A 22,841-nucleotide genomic window follows, 5' to 3' on the forward strand; every position below is an offset into this window, starting at 1 on the left:
GTGTATTAATCTCTGGGGAAGTGATTTTCCTGTAATCCTGATGTAAGATTGGTCACAGTCTGGCATGGGATTTCATAAAAACCCCTGTTTCCTTGGGGAATGTCTTTTGTTGGACGTTAATCAGGGATTTGGCTAATGTGTTTGGGTAAATGCAAAAAAGGTTAGATTTTCCGAGGGTCTGAGTCACTGTCTGTCGTGTCTCTGATTATTAAAACATCAAGAAAAGGAATTTTGTTGTCTGTTTCCCATTCAACTTTAAATTTGATGCTGGGCACTAATGCGTTTAATTTTGAAAGGAATTCATTAAAGTTGCCCCACCTATTATCCCAAAATTCCTTCCAAAATTAAACGCATTAGTGCCCAGCATCAAATTTAAAGTTGAATGGGAGACAGACAACAAAATTCCTTTTCTTGATGTTTTAATAATCAGAGACACGACAGAATACAAATTACCATATACAGAAAACCAACGTTCTCACTTTCATACATTCACTACTTTAGCTATCACGACATTTCTATCAAGATAGGTGTAGCCAGCAACCTGTTCTTAAGAACCTTACGAATTTGTTCCCCAGATTTCCTGGAAAAGAATTTGAACTAATTCGTAAGCAACTTTCATCTTTACAGTATCCTGCCATATAATTGAGAAAGCAATTCACATAGCAGATGTAATTTTCTACCGACCCCCTCAAAACAAAGCCAAAGAGACACCCAACAATAAAATAAAAATTCCTCACCTGGACAGCATTAAGACAGTGACTCAGACCCTCAGAAAATCTAACCCTTTTGCATTTACTTACCCAAACACCTTATCCAAATCCCTGATTAACGTCCAACAAAAGACATCCCCCAAGGACACTGGGGTTTATGAAATCCCATGCCAGGACTGTGACCAATCTTACATCGGATTTACAGGAAAATCACTTCCCCAGAGATTAATACAACACAAACGGTCAGTTAGGTATGGACAACAGAACTCAGCTATTTTCAACCATATAAATGACATAACCATAGAATAAACTAGAATTTGTCACATATAATTTATAGCACCAAGTGCCGGTACAAGAGTCAAATGATGGAATCGGCCTTAGTAAAGGAGAGGCAGGTAATGAACATCTCAAAAGGAGCACGGGTTTCAGATGTGATCGACAAGGTTTTCATTCAACCAACGCTTAAGAAGATTGAAGGAAGATTATCAGTGGGGGTGACCTAAATTGGCTTTACCTGTGGATGGATCTCTTGGTATAAAATACCATCCTTTTCTGTAAACTTTTCTCATTCATATACCTGAAGAGAGAGACAGCAGTCTCTGAAATATAGTACTGTTCTATATTTTGGTGTTGGTATGGGCTCCTTTTATTAGATGGAATTCTGTTGTATCAGAACATTTTACCAGTCAAACATACATACACACACACACACACACACACACACACACACACACACATATATATATATATATATATATATATATATCTTATATATAATATATATAGATATATGATATATATACACACATATTATTCGAGCTACAAAATTTAATGGCCTTTAATATCTAATTCGCTCTACCTCGGAATTGATATATTTTCATATATGTAAACCGAAGGGGAATTTTTTAGCTGATAATAATTTCGTCCCCTCGTGGGTTCGAACCACCGCCCAGCGGACTGAGACAAAATCGGAACGTATATATATATGTACGTATATGTATATTTATATATATTATATAATGTACCTTTATGTATATGTGTGTATCCACGTATATATATGTATATATATACATATATATTACATATATACATACGTATGCGTGTGTGTATGAATTCTTGCATCACGTCTAAACAAACACGTAACCTTCCCATTCCCAACCAATAAATTCGTCATCTGTATTCAACAGGCGAAAGCAAATTGAAATAAAGGACTGACTGACCTCCAGAGGAGTTTCTCACTTAAGGTCTGCGGCTCATTTGGGCGATTTTGTCTGAGTCATGTTTCTCATTTTGTTTCTAGTCTCTCTGACCTTCTGGTCACTGGAGCAAGAAGACTCGTGGCCGCAGCGGGAAAAATGGTAAAAATCTTAATTGGACTTTTGCTTGTACCTTTGTGTTCAATTTTTGTTTTGTTTTGTCGGATTTTGCATCGTGTATTTTTTTTTTTTTTTTTTTTTTTTTTTTTTTTTTTGGTGGGGGGTAGGGGCGGCTTGGTGTGTGGAATATAAGTGTATAAGTTTTGTATGTCGCTGGAAACTGCTTTGTGCAGAATTTTTGCGAAAATCTAAATTGGACTTTTACTTGTGGGGCCTTTGTTGTTCATTATTTTTCTTTTTTTGTCGGAAATTGCATTGTTTCATTTTTGGGGGGGGGGGGGGGCGGTGGGGGCGGGGGGTGAGGGGTGTAAATATAGCTGTATAGGTTTTGTACGTCGCTGGAAACTGCTTTGTGCAGAATTTTTCGAAAATCTTAATTGGACTTTTACTTGTTGGACCTTTGTGTTCATTATTTTCATTTTTATTTTGTCAAAAATTGTATCGTGTAATTATTATTAATTTTTTTTGGGTGCTGGCCGGATGTGGGGGGTGGGATTGTGTATATACTAGCTGTATAGGTTTTGTATATTGCTGGAAACTGCTTTGTGCAGAATTTTTCTTTTCAAAATTTTGAAATTTTAAAAAGGAAATAGTTTGATAATGCCATGCTTTGGGAGGCCTAATACTTAGAAATGTATGGCTGAAGTTTTTTCTTTGTAGTTATTTGTAAAACAAGAAAAAAAACTAAATGTAACGAAGTCTTAAGTAAACCCATGTGTGTTTCATAAGGTTAACTCCCCGTTGCTGAATAACCACTGGTTCCATGCAACGTAAAAACACCATACAGACAAACAAACATAAGGTTAACTCAAATGTTTAAGAGTTAATTCGCAATTTCCAAAACAATAGAGCCTCGCCTGCTTTTCTGAGAAGCTGAACAACAAACGTTATAACGAGAAGGTGAAATGAGTGACATAACAGCTCAGTAAAGGTTCTATTACATTCAGATTACCTCAATGTTTTACGGAGAAATTTCACGAAGGCCAAACCAATTCCATGTAGATGCTTTTAGGCAGTTGTCGAACAATTCTCACTGAAGGCAAGGTATCAGGACGAGATTACCTTCGAAGTAATATATATATATACATATATATATATATAATATATATATATATATATATATATATATATATATATATTTACAGATATATATCTGATACGTGCTCACCCACCGATTCGGTAGTCCCGAGTTCGATTCCCCACCCTGCCAACGTGAAATCAGAGGAATTTGTTTCTGTTGATTATAAATTCATTTCTCGACAACAAGTAGTTTCGGATCCACAATAAGCTGTAGGTCCCGTTGTGCTAGGTAATCATTTGGTTCCTAGCCACTTAAAAATGATCTAATCCTTCGGGCCAGCCGTAGGAGAGCTTAGATATACTTACTTAACATATGCATATATATATATATATATATATAATATATATATATATATATATATATATAAAGGTGTGTGCGTGTGTAGCTACACAATAGTCATAGTACAGCACTGTCATTTAATGCCATTAATGGCCGTGTGTCTGGCATCCAGAAATAGACAACGCATCGAATGCGAGATACTAGTATTGGAGCGGAGAGAGAATACAGGGCCATAGAACTCTTCAGAAATAAGTTTTAGGAAAAGAAAAAGGCAAAGAAACTTGTGGGTCTGATAGTGGAGTCGTGAGATGTTTGAGTATGAAAGACGATTGACCTTATTATTATTATTACTATTATTATTATTATTTTTTATTATTATTATTATTATTATTTTATTATTATTATTATTATTATTACTATTATTATTATGTGTATGCTGGAAACAGACCATCTTTCAAACCTGTTTGATTGAATATAATGGCAGAATTTACAGAATTGATTTTATACAATATTCTTTCAAGTTATTAGAAGAATTGAGAGAATTTTGTATAAAATCAATTTATAAATTCTGTCATTATTTTCATCGAAATATTATTATTATATTCAAACAAAAACTTCTTTCGATTTTCTTCCAAAGATGAAAACAGAACCCGACAAGATTATTGTGTACAACTTGTTTACTTGTAGGTATTTACATAGTATTTTACTATGTAAATAATTACAAGTAAACAAGTTGTACCTCAATATCTTGTGGCTTTCTTTTTCCATTATTATTATTAATTATTATTATTATTATTATTGCACAAGTCCACAGTTGCCACTGACTTGAAATTCAAGCTTCCAAAGAGTAGTGTTCATTAGAAAGAAGTAACAGAAGGTTTTAGGAAATGTAGAAAGAAGTGATCAGTTATTTGAAAACAAAAATCAATTAAAAAATTAACAAATCGGTAGAAAAAAAATGTAAATGAATAATAAAATACAAGAATTTATTTAAAGTAGTACTGCATGGAAACTTCGCTTGAAATTTCGAGATTCCAGTTGTACGTCATTCTCCAGGAGACTGTTCCACAACGGTGTGAGGAATAGTATCGGGTTTGTCCTACCGGGATTAGCGCGCGCTCCAGTCCGCTTGGGTATTGCCCTTACGCATATGACTTGCTCTACGAGTATTTTGAGAGGGCAGAGTTAATATACAGTGGCCGTGTTCCTTTCAGTCCTATAGTGCCCTGATATAGTGAGTGTTTTTAAATCATGGCACCAAGTAAAAGGAAGATAAGTGCAATAATGATAATAGCACTCCTGCAAGACGAATACGAGCGTGAAATATGCAAGAAAACCCGTAAAAAAAGTATGGGTGAAACCATTGCTAAGAAAGAGAGGTTTTATCATATTATTAAAGGAAAATAACCCAGAAGATTATAGAAATTATTTAAGAATGACTGATGATGTGTTCGGAGACCTTTTATTATCGTTGCCAGACGCACGGTTATGGATAACTTAACCTTAGATAAAAATAAAAACTACTAAGACCAGAAAGCTGCAATTTGGTATGTTTGATGATTGGAGGGTAGACGATCAACATACGAATTTGCAGCCCTCTAGCCTCAGTAGTTTTTAAGATCTGAGGGCAGACAGAGAAAAATGCGGACGGACCGACAAAGCCGTCTCATAGTTTTCTTTTACAGAAGACTAAAAATCTGTTGAAATACAGCGCGTGAGGGGGATTTGTAATCACCGTTCTGCTCTGTTGACCTGAATTACAAGAGGCATATGCAGAAAATAACACCAAAACGCACACACGTACTTCTTGCAACATTAAGATGTTTTATTGTTGAGCCAGTTTTTTTTTATATCTTTTATTAGATTTGTCGAACCAATTGAAAAGGAGTGTACTTGGAATAAAAGTAATTTAATCTCTTCGTTGAGGATTTTTTTTTAGATAAGATAGATTTTGCCTATAAGTTTACTCAATTGAGATAAGAAAGTAAATTTTAGTCGTAGAAAATTACGTAGTATAATCAAATGCTCTGATGCTGAACGAAACTGGTTCGAACGTCCGGAAATGTTCCGTGAGAGACAGTTTATATATTTGACACAAATTAGAAATTTGACAGAAGTGATATATTTGACACAGTTATATATTTGACACAACTTATATATTTTACACAAATTATATATTCGACAGAAATTATATATTTGACACAAATTATATATTTGACAGAAATTATATATTTGACAGAAATTTCGTATGTGGTACAAATTATATATTTGTCAGAAATATATTTGACACAAATTACATATTTGACAAAAATGATATATTTGACAAGAATTCTTTATTTAACAGTGGTGACTAGCACAGCCCAACAGCACTTTTGAGATACAAAAGACCGTATTTTCCGCCATGAAAAAATAAATAATTAAATTTTCTGTTGCCGGTTAGTACATTTTGGACGATAATTCGGGTATAGGTCCCCAAGTTTTTGGAACTTGGGGCTGGACTTCGCGACGGTACGTAATGTCCCCAAGGGTCGGGACATGCGTGATGGACGGTATGAGCACATAATAATAATAAAAAAAATAATAGTAATAATCAGTGTCCTGTAATCCCCTCCTGAGTAATCTCAAAGGCGCAGAGCCTTGCGTGTCTAGCCGCGCTGGAGGGAAGGTTAATCAGTTACTTCCAAGATAAAACTATTTAGCCAGCAGGTAACCTAATCTCTGTGGAGGCTTCGTATTGGTGTATCGATTAATTGCACGAAAAAACTGAAAAGAGGAGAGAGAGAGAGAGAGAGAATAATAGTGATAACGAGGAGAAAACGAATAAATAAAACAAGAATTTTAGTCAGCCGGTAGACTTGATTAGTGAAGGAATTATCTCGTATTGATTTCGCACAAGAAACAGTAACTAGTGAAGGTAAAAACAGAATGATAGTAATGGAGAAAATGTACGATAGGAACGGTGGTACCGAGGGATATATAATTAATGTAATGATAATCCTTATTAAAAGGAAGGAAAAAAGACTTAAGGATGACATTAATGAAAAATGCGAAACTGGTTCCGAATGCGTGACAAACGTTGATCTTGTTGATTATAGATGAGTTTTGCTATGGCATTAGGAGTGCTTGTTTGTCCAAGGGGGGGGGGGGGGGGGGGGAGGCGAGTTCGATTTACTGTGATTTGGTATGTCATCTAAGTTATGCGAATTTATCGACATTTGCCACCTGCATATCAGAAACAAATAAGGTTATTCTGATGTAGGTTGATGCAGGCGTCGGTTTTTTAGATTCTAGAACACCCATTTTCACGTAAGCTCTCTCTCTTCTCTCTCTCTCTCTCTCTCTCTCTCTCTCTCTCTCTCTCTTTATCCTATATATATATATATATATATATATATAATATATATAGATATATATATATATATATATATCCCACTCGACAAATATGTGGTCCTTTTTACCTACATACATGCATATACACAAACAATATATATATATATATATATATATATATATATATATATATATATATATATATATATATATATATATATATATATATATATCTATATATAGAGATATTATATATATATATATATATATATATATATATATATATTGTTTGTGTATATGCATGTATGTAGGTAAAAAGGACCACATATTTGTCGAGTGGGATTAAGAGACAATTTGTTGTTTAAACTCAATTTCATTTGTAGTTATCCAGATATTTATCATATCTTCTCACAAATTGACAACACGCGCATCACTTATGATAATGATCCTAGTAACACCTTCATCACACGATAGCAGATCAGTTGCATGCCCATTACAATAACATTCAAAGTATCATCCTGGTTATCACGCAGATAACTAGACGACAGAAATTGACGAACCACACACGCCTCACATAATCGTCCTATTTTTTTCTTGTCTTTTTTTTGGCAGTTTCAAATATGCATTTTTTTTTCAATTTTGTTAGTTATCTGCTTCGACGGTGATTTTGTCCTTGACCTCTCTCTCTCTCTCTCTCATCATACATCCTGGATGGTGATAGAGAGAAAAAGAGAGAGAGAGAGAGAGAGAAAGAGAGACGAACTTGTTAATTTTCCGAAACAACGAGTCAGGGATAAAATCACTGTCCATGCAAGTAGTTTAAAAAATTGAAAAGATGGATATTCGTCACTACGAAGAAAAAAATTGAGGCGTTTTGTACGTTACTGCGTGATGAGCGTGATAAGATTTCGACTTATTATAATTCGCATGTAAATAATTGTCATCACGCAGAAATTCATTTCTCGATATCATGTGGTTCGGATCCCACAATAAGCTGTAGGTCCCGTTGCTAAGTTACCAATTGTTTCTTAGACACGTAAGATAAAAGTCTAATCCTTCGGGCCAGCCCTTGGAGAGCTGTTAATCAGTTCAGTGGTCTGGTTAAACTAAGATATACTTTACTTTTCTTTGTCATCATGCCATCATATTTGATGAGGATATTACTGTGATCATCGTCATCTATAATACGCTTGTTGTCAATTTACGAAGTAATGAATATATACACCTTCCCTGATAATAAAAAACCATATAAAGCAGATTTCCCAAAAAATTCTTCGAACTAAAACCATAAAAAGCAGAAATCCCCAAAAATTGTTGGAACGAAAACCATCTAAAGCAGAAATCAGCAAAAATTGTTCGAACAAAAACCCTATAAAGCAGAAATCCCCAATAATTGTTCGAACGAAAACCATATGAAGCAGAAATCCCCCAAAATTGTTGGAACGAAAACCATAAAAAGCAGAAATCCCCAAAAATTGTTGGAACGAAAACCATCTAAAGCAGAAATCAGCAAAAATTGTTCGAACAAAAACAATATAAATCAGAAATCCCCAAAAATTGTTGGAACAAAAATCATATAAAGCAGAAATCCCCAAAAATTGTTCAAACAAAAACCCTATAAAACAGAAATCCCCAATAATTGTTCGAACGAAAACCATATGAAGCAGAAATCCCAAAAAATTGTTCGAACGAAAACCATATAAAGCAGAAATCCCCCAAAATTGTTGGAACAAAAACCATATAAAGCAGAAATCCCCAAAAATTGTTGGAACAAAAACCATATAAAGCAGAAATCAGCAAATATTGTTAGAACAAAAACCATATAAAGCAGAAATCAGCAAAAATTGTTGGAACAAAAACCATCTAAAGCAGAAATCCCCAAAAATTGTTCGAACAAAAACAGTATAAATCAGAAATCCCCAAAAATTGTTGGAACAAAAACCATATAAAGCAGAAATCCCCAAAAATTGTTGGAACAAAAACCATATAAAGCAGAAATCAGCAAAAATTGTTGGAACAAAAACCATATAAAGCAGAAATCAGCAAAAATTGTTGGAACAAAAACCATATAAAGCAGAAATCCCCAAAAATTGTTGGAACAAAAACCATATAAAGCAGAAATCCCCAAAAATTGTTGGAACAAAAACCATCTAAAGCAGAAATCAGCAAAAATTGTTCGAACAAAAACCCTATAAAGCAGAAATCCCAAAAAATTGTTGGAACAAAAACCATATAAAGCAGAAATCCCCAAAAATTGTTCGAACAAAAAACCTATAAAGCAGAAATCCCCGAAAATTGTTGGAAAAAAACCATCTAAAGAAGAAATCCCCAAAAATTGTAGGAACAAAAACCCTATAAAGCAGAAATCCCCAATAATTGTTCGAACGAAAACCATATAAAGCAGAAATCCCCAAAAATTGTAGGAACAAAAACCCTATAAAGTAGAACTTCCAAAAATTGTTCGAACGAAAACCATATAAAGCAGAAATCCTCAAAAATTGTTGGAACAAAAACCATATAAATCAGAAACCCCCAAAAATTGTTTGAACAAAAACCATATAAAGAAGAAATCCCCAAAATTGTTCGAACGAAAACCATATAAAGCAGAAACCCCCAAAAATTGTTGGAACAAAAACCTTATAAAGCAGAATTCCCCCAAAAATTTTCGAACGAAAACCCTATAAAGCAGAATTCCCCAAAAGTTGTTGGAACGAAAACACTTTAAAGAAGAATTCCCCAAAAATTGTTCGAACGAAAACCCTATGAAGCAGAAATCCCCAAAAATTGTTCGAACAAAAACATTATAAAGCAGAATTCCCCAAAAGTTGTTTGAACGAGAACACTATAAAGCAGAATTCCCCAAAAATTGTTTGAACGAAAACCCTATGAAGCAGAAATCCCCAAAAATTGTTCAAACGAAAACATTATAAAGCAGAAATCCCCAAAAATTGTTCGAACGAAAACATTATTAAGCAGAAATCCCCAAAAATTGTTCGAACGAAAACCCTATGAAGCAGAAATCCCCAAAAATTGTTCGAACAAAAACATTACAAAGCAGAAATCCCCTAAAATTGTTCGAACAAAAACATTATAAAGCAGAATTCCCCAAAAATTGTTCGAACGAAAACCATATAAAGAAGAAATCCCCAAAAATTGTTTGAACAAAAACCCTATCAAGCAGAAATCCCCAAAAGTTGTTGGAAAGAAAACTGTATAAAGCAGAAATCCCCAAAATTGTTGGGGGATGAGAGCATCCGCTAATCTCTTTTGAAGCCATCGCGTGGCGATGGATGTTTTTGTTAGGGTCTCTGAGACGCTGTTGCCTAGCAACCAGTGACGATGCTGATGACATGAAGGTCCTCTTCATCTGTCAGCATCTCCCCTATAAGGGCTGGGGACGGGGTGGGTGGGGGTGGGGGAGGTTAAGGGGACTGGGGAGGGTTAGTGTTATGGAGATCATCTCTGCGGGCTATTGATTGTTGCGTCAAATTGGAAGTCTTGTGTGTGTGTGTATATATTATACATATAGTTTATATATACATATGTATAAATATAGTATATATATGTAACGTATGGATGTGTATGTATATGTATGATGTGTGTACTTCTCGAGTAGAGTATTGTGAGCATTTCCTAAACAGGGCGAAATGACAGTGTAAATCTGTAAAGTTTACTGAAAGGTTATGTGCCAGTGCGAAGTGTAGAGTTTTCTACAATGTGAACTCGTGCATTTTTTTTTTTTCACACTGTAAACACGTGTCTGTGCATTTGTTTTTGGGATTTTTTTTACAATGTAAACACCTATATTTGCATATGTTTTGGAATTATTTTTTTTTACAGTGCAAACACGTGTATGTGCATTTGTTTTGGGATTTTTTTTTACACTGAACACCTGTATGTGTATATGTTTAGGGATTATTTTTTACAGTGCAAACACGTGTATGTGCATTTGTTTTGTGATTTTTTTTTAGTGTGAACACCTCTATGTGCATATGTTTTGTGATTATTTTTTTACAGTGTAAACACGTGTATGTGCATTTGTTTTGGGAATTTTTTTTACACTGTGAACACCTGTATGTGCATATGTTTAGGGATTATTTTTTTACAGTGTAAACACGTGCATGTGCATTTGTTTTGGTATTTACACATATGATTATTTATGAATTTTGGCATTAGCAAAGAAAACTCGTAGTAAAGACATTCGTTTGATTCCATGATCAGCTGATGCACTGAGACTCAAAGCAGAGAGTGGATGTTTGTAGTAGTATATTAGATGTCCAACCTATCGAAACATTATCCATTTCTCTTCTTCTTTCATCCCGCAGATCCAGTGAAACCAATCAGCCGCCAGTCGAGACAAATGGCGCCAGCAGACGTCATCGGAGACGCCAGAGACATCCCGTAGGAGGAGGAGGAGGAGGAGGCAGGAGAGCGTCATTCGATCCACCCTCAGACTTCCCGCCGATGACACCGACGGACACCATGAGCCTGGAGGTGGAGGTGGGCGGGTATTCCCCGGATGCGGCAGCGGCGTCGGCGCCCAGGCGTGGCTCTGAAGTTGACCTCGGGCGTGGTGGCTACGTCCGCCAACCGCCCGTGGACGCCTACTCCCCCAGCGCCCCCGCCAGCCTGGACACCATCCTCCCTCCTAACGCCCCAGGCACCTGGGAGACCGCCGCGGTTATCCCTAGACCGAGCCTGGCCCGTTCGTCCAGTCATCATCATCACCAGAGGAGGAGGAGTCACTCGACGCCCGTCATCGTGCCCTCGGCGCCTCCTCCGGGCGGCTCCTCCGTCGCGAATACCCCTCCGATGCACGCGTCGAACGTCCCTCCGTCGTCGTCCAGTTTGAGCGGCTTCCAGGAGGGCAGCAATTCCAGGGAGGAGGAGGAGGAGGAGGCGGCCTCTCAGACCACCCCTGCGGAGGAGAGGGCGAGGTTGCCGTCACGCTCTCCACCACGAAGGACTCAAGGAGGAAGGCAGCAGGGCGCCGCTCCGAATGGCCTCGGTTCCGGAGACACGGCCACGCCCACCCCTTCGAGGAACGTCACGGAAAGGCGTCGCCAACGGCGCCGCGGGAACAACTCGTCGAATGACAGCAACAACAATAGCAGCAGCAACAACAATAACAACAACAACAACAGGAATTACACGTCGACGGACGCGACGGCCGGTGCCACGCCCCCCATGAATAGCAGGAATAGGAATGGGAACAGAGGGACCCGCAATAACAATGCGAGACAGAGTCCTCGCAGGCCTGGTCATGGAGGTGGGTACCGGTACCAGGCAACTGGGACACGTCCCATTCGATAGGCGCCATCGATTTTTCTTTTTTCACATAGATTAACAATTTTCGAGTTCTTATTTTATATGAATATTTATTTATTTATTTATTTATTGGGTTACTTTTGCACAAGTCGCATTTAATAGGTGCTTAAGATTATTTTCCCATAAATACCAAAGATTTTGCTACTTCTTATTTTAAATTAATGCTTTTTTAACACGTCACATTGAATTGATACTTAAGATTATTTTTTTTATATATACCAAAGAATGTCTTGTTCTTAATTTAGATTAAGAGTATTTTTTCACACGTCACATTCAATAGATACTTAAGATTGTTTTTCGATAAATCCCAAAGATTTTTCTAGCTCTTATTTTAAATTAATACTATTTTTTTAACACGTCCCTTTCAATAGAGACTATTATTCTTCGTTGTTTTTAGGTCTGTAGTTTTTACCTTTGCTTTGAATATTGTCATGGCAATCTTAGTTAGTAAGTTAGTTAGTTTTTTTTTTTTTTTTTTTTTTTTTTTTTTTTTTTTTTTTTTTTTTTTTTGTTAAGGAGACCTGTACCATTTTTCAAAGGGACGTGTTTGGGCCAGACAAAATTTATATTAAAGGTTCAGTCATTTATTTTCTTAATCAGTTATTTCATTCGCCTACTTAATTTATTCGCGTAATAATTCCTTCATTTTTCACTTTATAAAGTTTATTTGCTGACCTACTGATTCACTTTTTAGATATTTATCGTTAAATTACTCATTCACTTTTATTTATTTATTTATTTTTGTTCTTCCTCGGAGGATCATCATCTACTTTAGCTATTCACGTAATAATTCCCTAATTTTTCACTTTATAAAGTTTATTTGCTGACCTGCTGATTCACTGTTTACAGCTATTTATCGTTAAGTTGCTCGTTGATTTTTTTTGTTTTTTATTCAATTTTGTTCTTCCTCGTAGGATCGTCTCCCGGGTTGAGCTTCGATTCGGAGCGGCTTCACGTCCAGGGCGGCTCCTGGACTCACGACTATTCCAGTCTTATGGCGTCCCTGGCAGTCACCGTGACCACCTTCAATATCTCCAGATTCGCTGTCCTTGGTGCTAAGTTTGGATGTAAGAACCTCTCTCTCTCTCTCTCTCTCTCTCTCTCTCTCTCTCTCTCTCTCTCTCTCTCTAATAAATGATTTGTTGGGGTAAAGAAGGTGACTTAGTGCATCAAATCTCTCTCTCTCTCTCTCTCTCTCTCTCTCTCTCTCTCTCTCTCATACAAATAATTAATTTGTTGGTAAAGCAGGTGACCTAGTTAGTGCATCAAATATCTCTCTCTCTCTCTCTCTCTCTCTCTCTCTCTCTCTCTCTCTCTCTCTCTCCCCGACTCAGATTTGCATAGCTTTCTGTATTTTATTTTACATCCGTTCCCCTTTTGGCCATGTCAACTCAGCTGTCCAGCTCCTCAAACCATTTCTCCATCTAATTTTCACTACCACTCTCTCATCCAAGAGTAAATATTACTGGCTAGGTTTTAGTGTTGAAAATGTAAACCACTTGGGAATACAATAATCTAATAATAATAATAATAATAATAATAATAATAATAATAATAATAATAATAATAATAATAATAATAATAATCAACCAAACAAAAACTTTCAGTTTTCTTCTGAAGATTGAAAAAGAAATCCACAAAAACACTTTGTAACTTGTTTACTTCTAAGTATTTACATTTAGTTTTACTACACACTTTAGAGTGTGTAGTAAAACTAAATGTAAATACTTAGAAGTAAATAAGTTACAAAGTGATTTTGTGGACTTCTTTTTCAATAATAATAATAATAATAATAATAATAATTTGACATGAATCAATAGCCAACTTGAGTACGGAAGAAAAGTCAGTAATAAGAAGAATAGAGGAACTCCTGTTACAAAATAAACGCGGCTGAAATAGCCATTATTTTCAATAAAACCTTCCTTGCTTCCTCCTCCGTCAGGGCCCTTCGTCGTGCAGTGGGTCGTGATCTCCTTCGTGCTGGGTCTTCCTCTGATGACCTTCCATGTGACCGTCGGCCAATACCTGGGCGCAGGCGTCGTCGACATGTGGAGAATTTCGCCCATATTCCAGGTGAGCGACAAAGGCGATTTTCGCTTGCAACGCTTTGTGGTTCTTCTTTCTTCTCCCTGATCCGTTTTCGTTAATTTTTTCCCCTCCTCTTTTTCGACATTTTTGATTGACAAGTGTATAAAACTCCACCCATCGCCGTAAAAACGGTTAACCATTTTTTCTGTTAATTTTTTTTTTGCCAGAAGTTCCAAAGCTCTGTTTGGGAGATTCCAGATATTAAAATGATATTATGTGATATTTCTGTTGTCATTATTTTCCGTATGTTTTAGAAGCATCGTTATTGATATCGTGAGTGACATGATTTAGAAAAATTTCGAAATAATTGAGAGAGTTTGTACTTCAAGTGAAAATGCAACAATTCAGGTAAGTTTTAAAGTGTTGGTACAGCTTCCGCAGTTATAGGATGTAAGTGGTTTATTTTAAAGTTGATTTATTGCAGATTATATCGCAACATGTTCAGATATAATATATTAGGAAATAGTGCACGGCGGCAAGAGATTACCAAAAGATTAATCTGGCCTTCTTTTCGGGCTCTGTCAGACGAAAATATTAAAGTAATCCCCAAGTAGCGGGCCAGTTTTCATATTAATGTGAAATTATTGGTATAAATTAATAATATTAGTAACTTTGTTCAACTTGGAAGAATGACAGTTAGCTAGTTTTCTCGGAGAGTTCTCAAGTTGCAAATAAATTTATCAGGACTTTGTTCGTCGTTGTTTTTCATATATTTTATTGCCGTTTAATTCTCAGAAAGTTAACTATGCAGTTTCCTGACATTTTTCCAAGTAATAATATATAATAATAATAATAATAATAATAATTTAATTATTATTATTATTATTATATTATTATTATTATTATTATTATTATTATTATTATACATGGCAAAATGTCAAGAAACTGCATAGTTAACAATAATAATAATAATAATAATAATAATAATAATAATAATAATAATAATAATAATAATAATAATAATAATTATTATTATATTATTATTATATTATTATTCTTATTATTATTATACATGGCAAAATTGTCCCAAGAAACTGCATAGTTAACAACCACAACAACAACTATAATAATAATAATAATAATGATAATAATAATAATAATAATAAATAATAAAATGTTAATTATTATTATTATATTATTATTATTATTATTATTATTATTATTATTATTATTCATTATTATTATTTTTAGTATTATTATTATACTTGGAAAAATACAATGCGCAACTGGAATACAATACTTACAAACTCTGGAATAAGACTATCAGAGGTTAATATCAGGAGAGGGATATGTCAGGGCGACTCACTGTCCCCACTACTCTTCGTAGTAGCCATGATTCCCATGACAAAAGTACTACAGAAGATGGATGCCGGGTACCAACTCAAGAAAAGAGGCAACAGAATCAACCATCTGATGTTCATGGACGACATCAAGCTGTATGGTAAGAGCATCAAGGAAATAGATACCCTAATCCAGACTGTAAGGATTGTATCAGGGGACATGAGGATGGAGTTTGGAATAGAAAAATGCGCCTTAGTCAACATACAAAAAGGCAAAGTAACGATAACTGAAGGGATAAAGCTACTAGATGGGAGCAACATCAAACACATAGATGAGACAGGATACAAATACCTGGGAATAATGGAAGGAGGGGATATAAAACACCAAGAGATGAAGGACACGATCAGGAAAGAATATATGCAGAGACTCAAGGCGATACTCAAGTCAAAACTCAACGCCGAAAATATGATAAAAGCCATAAACACATGGGCAGTGCCAGTAATCAGATACAGCGCAGAAATAGTGGAATGGACGAAGGCAGAACTCCGCAGCATAGATCAGAAAACCAGGAAACATATGACAATACACAAAACACTACACCCAAGAGCAAATACGGACAGACTATACATAATACGAAAGGAAGGAGGGAGAGGACTACTAAGTATAGAGGACTGCGTCAACACCGAGAACAGAGCACTGGGGCAATATCTGAAAACCAGTGAAGACGAGTGGCTAAAGAGTGCATGGGAAGAAGGACTAATAAAAGTAGACGAAGACCCAGAAATATACAGAGACAGGAGAAAGACAGACAGAACACAGGACTGGCACAACAAACCAATGCACGGACAATACATAAGACAGACTAAAGAACTAGCCAGCGATGACAATTGGCAATGGCTACAGAGGGGAGAGCTAAAGAAGGAAACTGAAGGAATGATAACAGCGGCACAAGATCAGGCCCTAAGAACCAGATATGTTCAAAGAACGATAGACGGAAATAACATCTCTCCCATATGTAGGAAGTGCAATACGAAAAATGAAACCATAAACCACATAGCAAATGAATGCCCGGCACTTGCACAGAACCAGTACAAAAAGAGGCACGATTCAGTGGCAAAAGCCCTCCACTGGAGCCTGTGCAAGAAACATCAGCTACCTTGCAGTAATAAGTGGTACGAGCACCAACCTGAGGGAGTGATAGAAAACGATCAGGCAAAGATCCTCTGGGACTATGGTATCAGAACAGATAGGGTGATACGTGCAAACAGACCAGACGTGACGTTGATTGACAAAGTCAAGAAGAAAGTATCACTCATTGATGTCGCAATACCATGGGACACCAGAGTTGAAAAGAAAGAGAGAGAAAAAATGGATAAGTATCAAGATCTGAAAATAGAAATAAGAAGGATATGGGATATGCCAGTGGAAATTGTACCCATAATCATAGGAGCACTAGGCACGATCCCAAGATCCCTGAAAAGGAATCTAGAAAAACTAGAGGCTGAAGTAGCTCCAGGACTCATGCAGAAGAGTGTGATCCTAGAAACGGCACACATAGTAAGAAAAGTGATGGACTCCTAAGGAGGCAGGATGCAACCCGGACCCCACACTATAAATACCACCCAGTCGAATTGGAGGACTATGATAGAGCAAAAAAAAAAAAAAAAAAAATATATATATATATATAATAATAATAATAACAACAATAATAATAATAATAATAATAATAATAATAATATAATAATAATAATATTATTATTATTATTATTATTAATTATTCTTATTATTATATATATATTATATATAATAATAATAATAACAACAATAATAATGATAATAATAATAATAATAATAAATAATAATAAAATAATAATTATTATTATTATTATTTTATATTATATTATTATTATTATTATTATTATTATTATTATTATTATTATTTTTAGTATTATTAGTATACTTGGAAAAATACAATGCGCAACTGGAATACAATACTTACAAGCTCTGGAATAAGACTAGCAGAGGTTAATATCAGGAAAGGGATCTTCCAGGGCGACTCACTGTCCCCACTACTCTTCGTAGTAGCCATGATTCCCATTTCAAAAGTACTGCAGAAGATGGATGCCGGGTACCAACTCAAGAAAAGAGGCAACAGAATCAACCATCTGATGTTCATGGACGACATCAAGCTGTATTGTAAGAGCATCAAGGAAATAGATACCCTAATCCAGACTGTAAGGATTGTATCTGGGGACATGAGGATGGAGTTTGGAATAGAAAAATGCGCCTTAGTCAACATACAAAAAGGCAAAGTAACGAGAACTGAAGGAATAAAGCTACCAGATGGGAGCAACATCAAACACATCGATAAGACTGGATACAAATACCTGGGAATAATGGAAGGAGGGGATATAAAACACCAAGAGATGAAGGACACGATCAGGAAAGAATATATGCAGAGACTCAAGGCGATACTCAAGTCAAAACTCAACGGCGGAAATATGATAAAAGCCATAAACACATGGGCAGTGCCAGTAATCAGATACAGCGCAGGAATAGTGGAATGGACGAAGGCAGAACTCCGCAGCATAGATCAGAAAAACAGGAAACATATGACAATACACAAAGCACTACACCCAAGAACAAATACGGACAAACTATACATAACACGAAAGGAAGGAGGGAGAGGATTTCTAAGTATAAAGGATTGCGTCTACATCGAGAACAGAGCACTGGGGCAATATCTGAAAACCAGTGAAGACGAGTGGCTAAAGAGTGCATGGGAAGAAGGACTAATAAAAGTAGACGAAGACCCAGAAATATACAGACAGGAGAATGACAAACAGAACACAGGACTGGCACAACAAACCAATGCACGGACAATACATGAGACAGACAAAGGAACTAGCCAGCGATGACACATGGAAATGGCTACAGAGGGGAGAGCTCAAGAAGGAAACTGAAGGAATGATAACAGCGGCACAAGATCAGGCCCTAAGAATGAGAAATGTTCAACGAACGATAGACGAAAATAACATCTCTCCCATATGTAGGAAGTGCAATATGAAAAATGAAACCATAAACCACATAGCAAGCGAATGCTCGGCACTTACACAGAACCAGTACAAAAAGAGGCACGATTCAGTGGCAAAAGCCCTCCACTGGAGCCTGTGCAAGAAACATCAGCTACCTTGCAGTAATAAGTGGTACGAGTACCAACCTGAGGGAGTGATAGAAAACGATCAGGCAAAGATCCTCTGGGACTATGGTATCAGAACAGATAGGGTGATACGTGCAAATAGACCAGACGTGACGTTGATTGACAAAGTCAAGAAGAAAGTATCACTTATTGATGTCGCAATACCATGGGACACCAGAGTTGAAGAGAAAGAGAGGGAAAAAATGGATAAGTATCAAGATCTGAAAATAGAAATAAGAAGGATATGGGATATGCCAGTGGAAATTGTACCCATAATCATAGGAGCACTAGGCACGATCCCAAGATCCCTGAAAAGAAATCTAGAAAAAGTAGAGGCTGAAATAGCTCCAGGACTCATGCAGAAGAGTGTGATCCTAGAAACGGCGCACATAGTAAGAAAAGTGATGGACTCCTAAGGAGGCAGTTTGCAACCCGGAACCCCACACTATAAATACCACCCAGTCGAATTGGAGGACTGTGATAGAGCAAAAAGAAAATAATAATAATAACAATTATTATTATTATTATTATTATTATTATTATTATTATTATTATTATTATTATTATTATTATTATTATTATTATTAGTCAACTTTCCTTTCTCGTCCGATTTTGATCACGGCTTCAAAATTCCAAGATATTAACGAAGGGTCTGTTACTACTACTACTACTACTACTACTACTACTACTACTACTACTACACAACAGCATTATGATTAGAACCAGACCCATCCCCCGGGGTCTGCCCAGTCCCCAGCAGAACTCGATCCGATATAAATCAGTATTTCATTCAGAACTAATCCGATTTTGGAAAGATGTAACGTGAGTTAGATGGCCTCGTCTTCGTCGTCTTCTTCTTCTTCTTCTTCCGGTTTTGGATTTGAGGAGTCCCAGGCCTTCCTGTCCCTAAATGAGATTAATGTAGTTAGTGGTTCTCTCTCTCTCTCTCCTCTCTCTCTCTCTCTCTCTCTCTCTCTCGCTCTCTCTTACTTTCGTCGTTAGTTGAGACATAAGGAATTAGAAAGTTTATGAAAGTAAATTATTTTTAGACAAAAGCTGAGAAAGTGAGAAACGTAGAGACATGGAGAGATAAAGAGAGTAGTCTCTCTCTCTCTCTCTCTCTCTCTCTCTCTCTCTCTCTCATGTAGTCTAATTTAGAAACCCGTAAGTAACGTAACCCAGACTAGATGATGTTAAAATACACACGCGTATGCAACGCAAAAAATGATGATAACCGATCAAAGGCTAGACACTTCAGAGTTTATCTTAGATTACTTTCAAAGACTCCGCGGTCTCCTCTCTCTCTCTCTCTCTCTCTCTCTCTCTCTCTCTCTAGGGTCCCAGTTAAGCCCCCTCTTATGTGGATTCATGGATATTTGCTTTGAAATTATTCTTGCATTGAATAAAAGCACCTATCTCACTTTAGATCGAATGAATGATATACGTTAGAATAAGAGAGAGAGAGAGAGAGAGAGAGAGAGAGAGAGAGAGAGAGAGAGAGAGAGAGAGAGAGAGAGAGAGAGTCATCTAAATATAAACTATATCATTGCTATATTGCAAAATGGAAATGCCAATAGAAGTGACCACCAGCGTTCAATTTTTTTTTCTTTTAATCTCGTACAAATTACTTTACTTCAGGAGATTGGTTCATCGTGCATTTTTTTTCCATTATTAATTTTCTTATTTTAAAGCCTTAGGCTGGTTGAAGGATGAATTACCCATCCCGTAGAACAATGCAGAATCAGAGGAATGTATTTCTGGAGAACAGAAACTCATTTCTCGGCATAATGTGGCTCAGATCCCACAATAACCTGTAGATTCCGCCGCTAAGAAACGAATTGGTTCCTAGCCAAGTAAATAAGAAACCTAATCCTTCGGGCCAGCCCTAGGAGTGCGGTTAATCAGCTCAGTGGTCTGGTAAAGCTAAGATATACTTACATTTTTTCATTATAAGCATGTTGGGATAATAAGACTTAGAATTAATGTCATATTTTGTCAGGTCGATCTTAAACATATGACGATATATACGTATATATATATATATATATATATATATATATATATCTTATATATATATATATATATATATATCTTTTATATATATATGTGTGTGTATATAGTGTTTGTGTGTGAGAGAGAGAGAGAGAGAGAGAGAGCCAAAATTCATAGAAAACGAGGAAGAGAAAAATACAACCATAACATTTACGGAAACAGATGACAAAAGATTACCCTATCATGATTACAATACCATGAAAATAAGTATTATAATAAACGAGAATTGTTCGATAAACTTGTACGAAACTTCATTGTTAGGATTGGTAACTGACGAGAACAGATACGGTAACTTTGATGACCTAAAAACTCGATCAAATGTCAAGCGATCGATGAGAGCTTCGGTCAAATATTCATAGGTTTCTCCTTTTTCAGGATCTTGACCTTTCTCCGAGAAGGACCGAGTCGGGTGTCCTGGTTTTTTCGGGTGAAATTGTGTCTCTTCTCTACAGTTCTGAGTCGACTTGGATAGATAGGCCTAATTAATCATGATGAGGTCATTTTTTTTGTCGTTATTTTAACGTAATTGTTATGACTGCATTTTTCTCTGCTTCGCTTTCTGTGAATTTTGGTTCTCTCTCTCTTCAATGGTTCTCTCTCTCTCTCTCTCTCTCTCTGTCGTCTCTCTCAATCTCGTCTCTCTCTCTCCATGTGTGTGTATATATATATATATATATATATAAAAAAAATATCTATATATATATCTATTATACACATATATATATATATACAAAACACACGCAAACATGTATATATATATATATATATATATATATATAAAATCTGTATGTATGTATATGTATATACTAATAAAAAGAGCACATAAAAACGCCAAAATATAGAAAGTAATTTCAGAAACGGCAGTCTCTGAAATATAGTACTTACTGTCTATATTTTGGCGTTTTTATGGGCTCCTTTTTATTACATGGAATTCTGTTGTAAAGGATATTTTCACCAGTCATATATATATATATATATATATATATATATATATATATATATATATATATATATATATATATATATGTTGTTACTCTATTTTTTATGATGACCTCGTTCGTCTCAATAGTACTCTGTTGAATCAATAGTTCGTTTCGCGTGTCCTTTGTTGATTGAGTCGCGTGCACGCTCGTGCATGCGTGCAAGCGAACGTATGTAAGAAATCACATTAATCTTCATTTTGCTGGAACGCCAGTCCAGTGTCTTATAAAACACGGTGAAATACTGTGGCGATAAAATACAAGAAAAATGCTGTTAGTGTTATGGCCATATGAAGCTTGTTTGTTACTTTGGCTATTTGTTCCTGAACTGAATTTAATTGGTTATATTTTTTATATATTTTATGAGGAAATAAATAAAAAAAATGACAATTTTTGTTCAAGGTACTATATTCATTAAAAAATTATCTGGCAGAATCATTATGTGTTCCATAATAATACCATAAACGATATACGGTTTTTCTCTTCTTGCCGATTAAATCGGATAAAAAAATATGATATATAATCATATTTTTAATTTTTAAAATTTATAAATTTTTAAAAAATTATATATAATAATATATTATATTATTATATATATATACATATATATTGTGACGAAGTGCCAAGTATCTGGTCACTACACTTACCATTCATTAATTGTTACCTCACAACAGCCAGACACTTGAACCCCCATCACAGGTACTAAACGACTGAATACTCTAAAGGCAAAGTGATCCCTTAAACAACTTACCAGTATTGTAGAAAATCAGACTAAGTTCATCAAAACAGGTGTGAGGTAATCTTATAAGTAATTAAATTAATTAAAGGGCATCACTCCATCAACAACTTTAAAAGTCTAAGTATTTCCCTGATTTCAGAAGTATAAGTACTTCCCTGGTTCTAACTCATTTCAAGTAAATTGAAGGAAAACAGATCAATTACCACTCTATGTTTCTACCTAAGCAAATCATAATTATATGCATGTATACTAGTGTGAAATGAAATACTAATAAAAATTTTGAATACAAAAATTTATTATCAAACTCAAAATTTATATGTGAAATTCACAATATCGGAAAATTACTGTTACTTGAAAACAAAGCAAAGGTTAATTAATTCTTGAATCAATTAAGTAAA

The 22,841-nt window shown here is 35.6% G+C and overlaps 1 protein-coding gene across 1 annotated transcript in view; it reads left to right on the forward strand.

Moving 5' to 3' along the window:
- Nucleotides 1–22,841, forward strand: part of LOC135204231 (uncharacterized) — a 185,295-nt gene that overhangs the window by 129,611 nt on the left and 32,843 nt on the right. The window contains exons 2-4 of the mRNA XM_064234338.1: nucleotides 11,102–12,045; nucleotides 13,019–13,171; nucleotides 14,047–14,177. Of these exons, the coding sequence (XP_064090408.1) occupies nucleotides 11,102–12,045; nucleotides 13,019–13,171; nucleotides 14,047–14,177 (1,228 nt within the window). The remainder of the gene's footprint in view (nucleotides 1–11,101; nucleotides 12,046–13,018; nucleotides 13,172–14,046; nucleotides 14,178–22,841) is intronic.

This window comes from Macrobrachium nipponense, chromosome 44, assembly GCF_015104395.2.
Source record: "Macrobrachium nipponense isolate FS-2020 chromosome 44, ASM1510439v2, whole genome shotgun sequence".
In the NCBI taxonomy this organism is placed as follows: Eukaryota; Metazoa; Arthropoda; class Malacostraca; order Decapoda; family Palaemonidae; genus Macrobrachium; species Macrobrachium nipponense.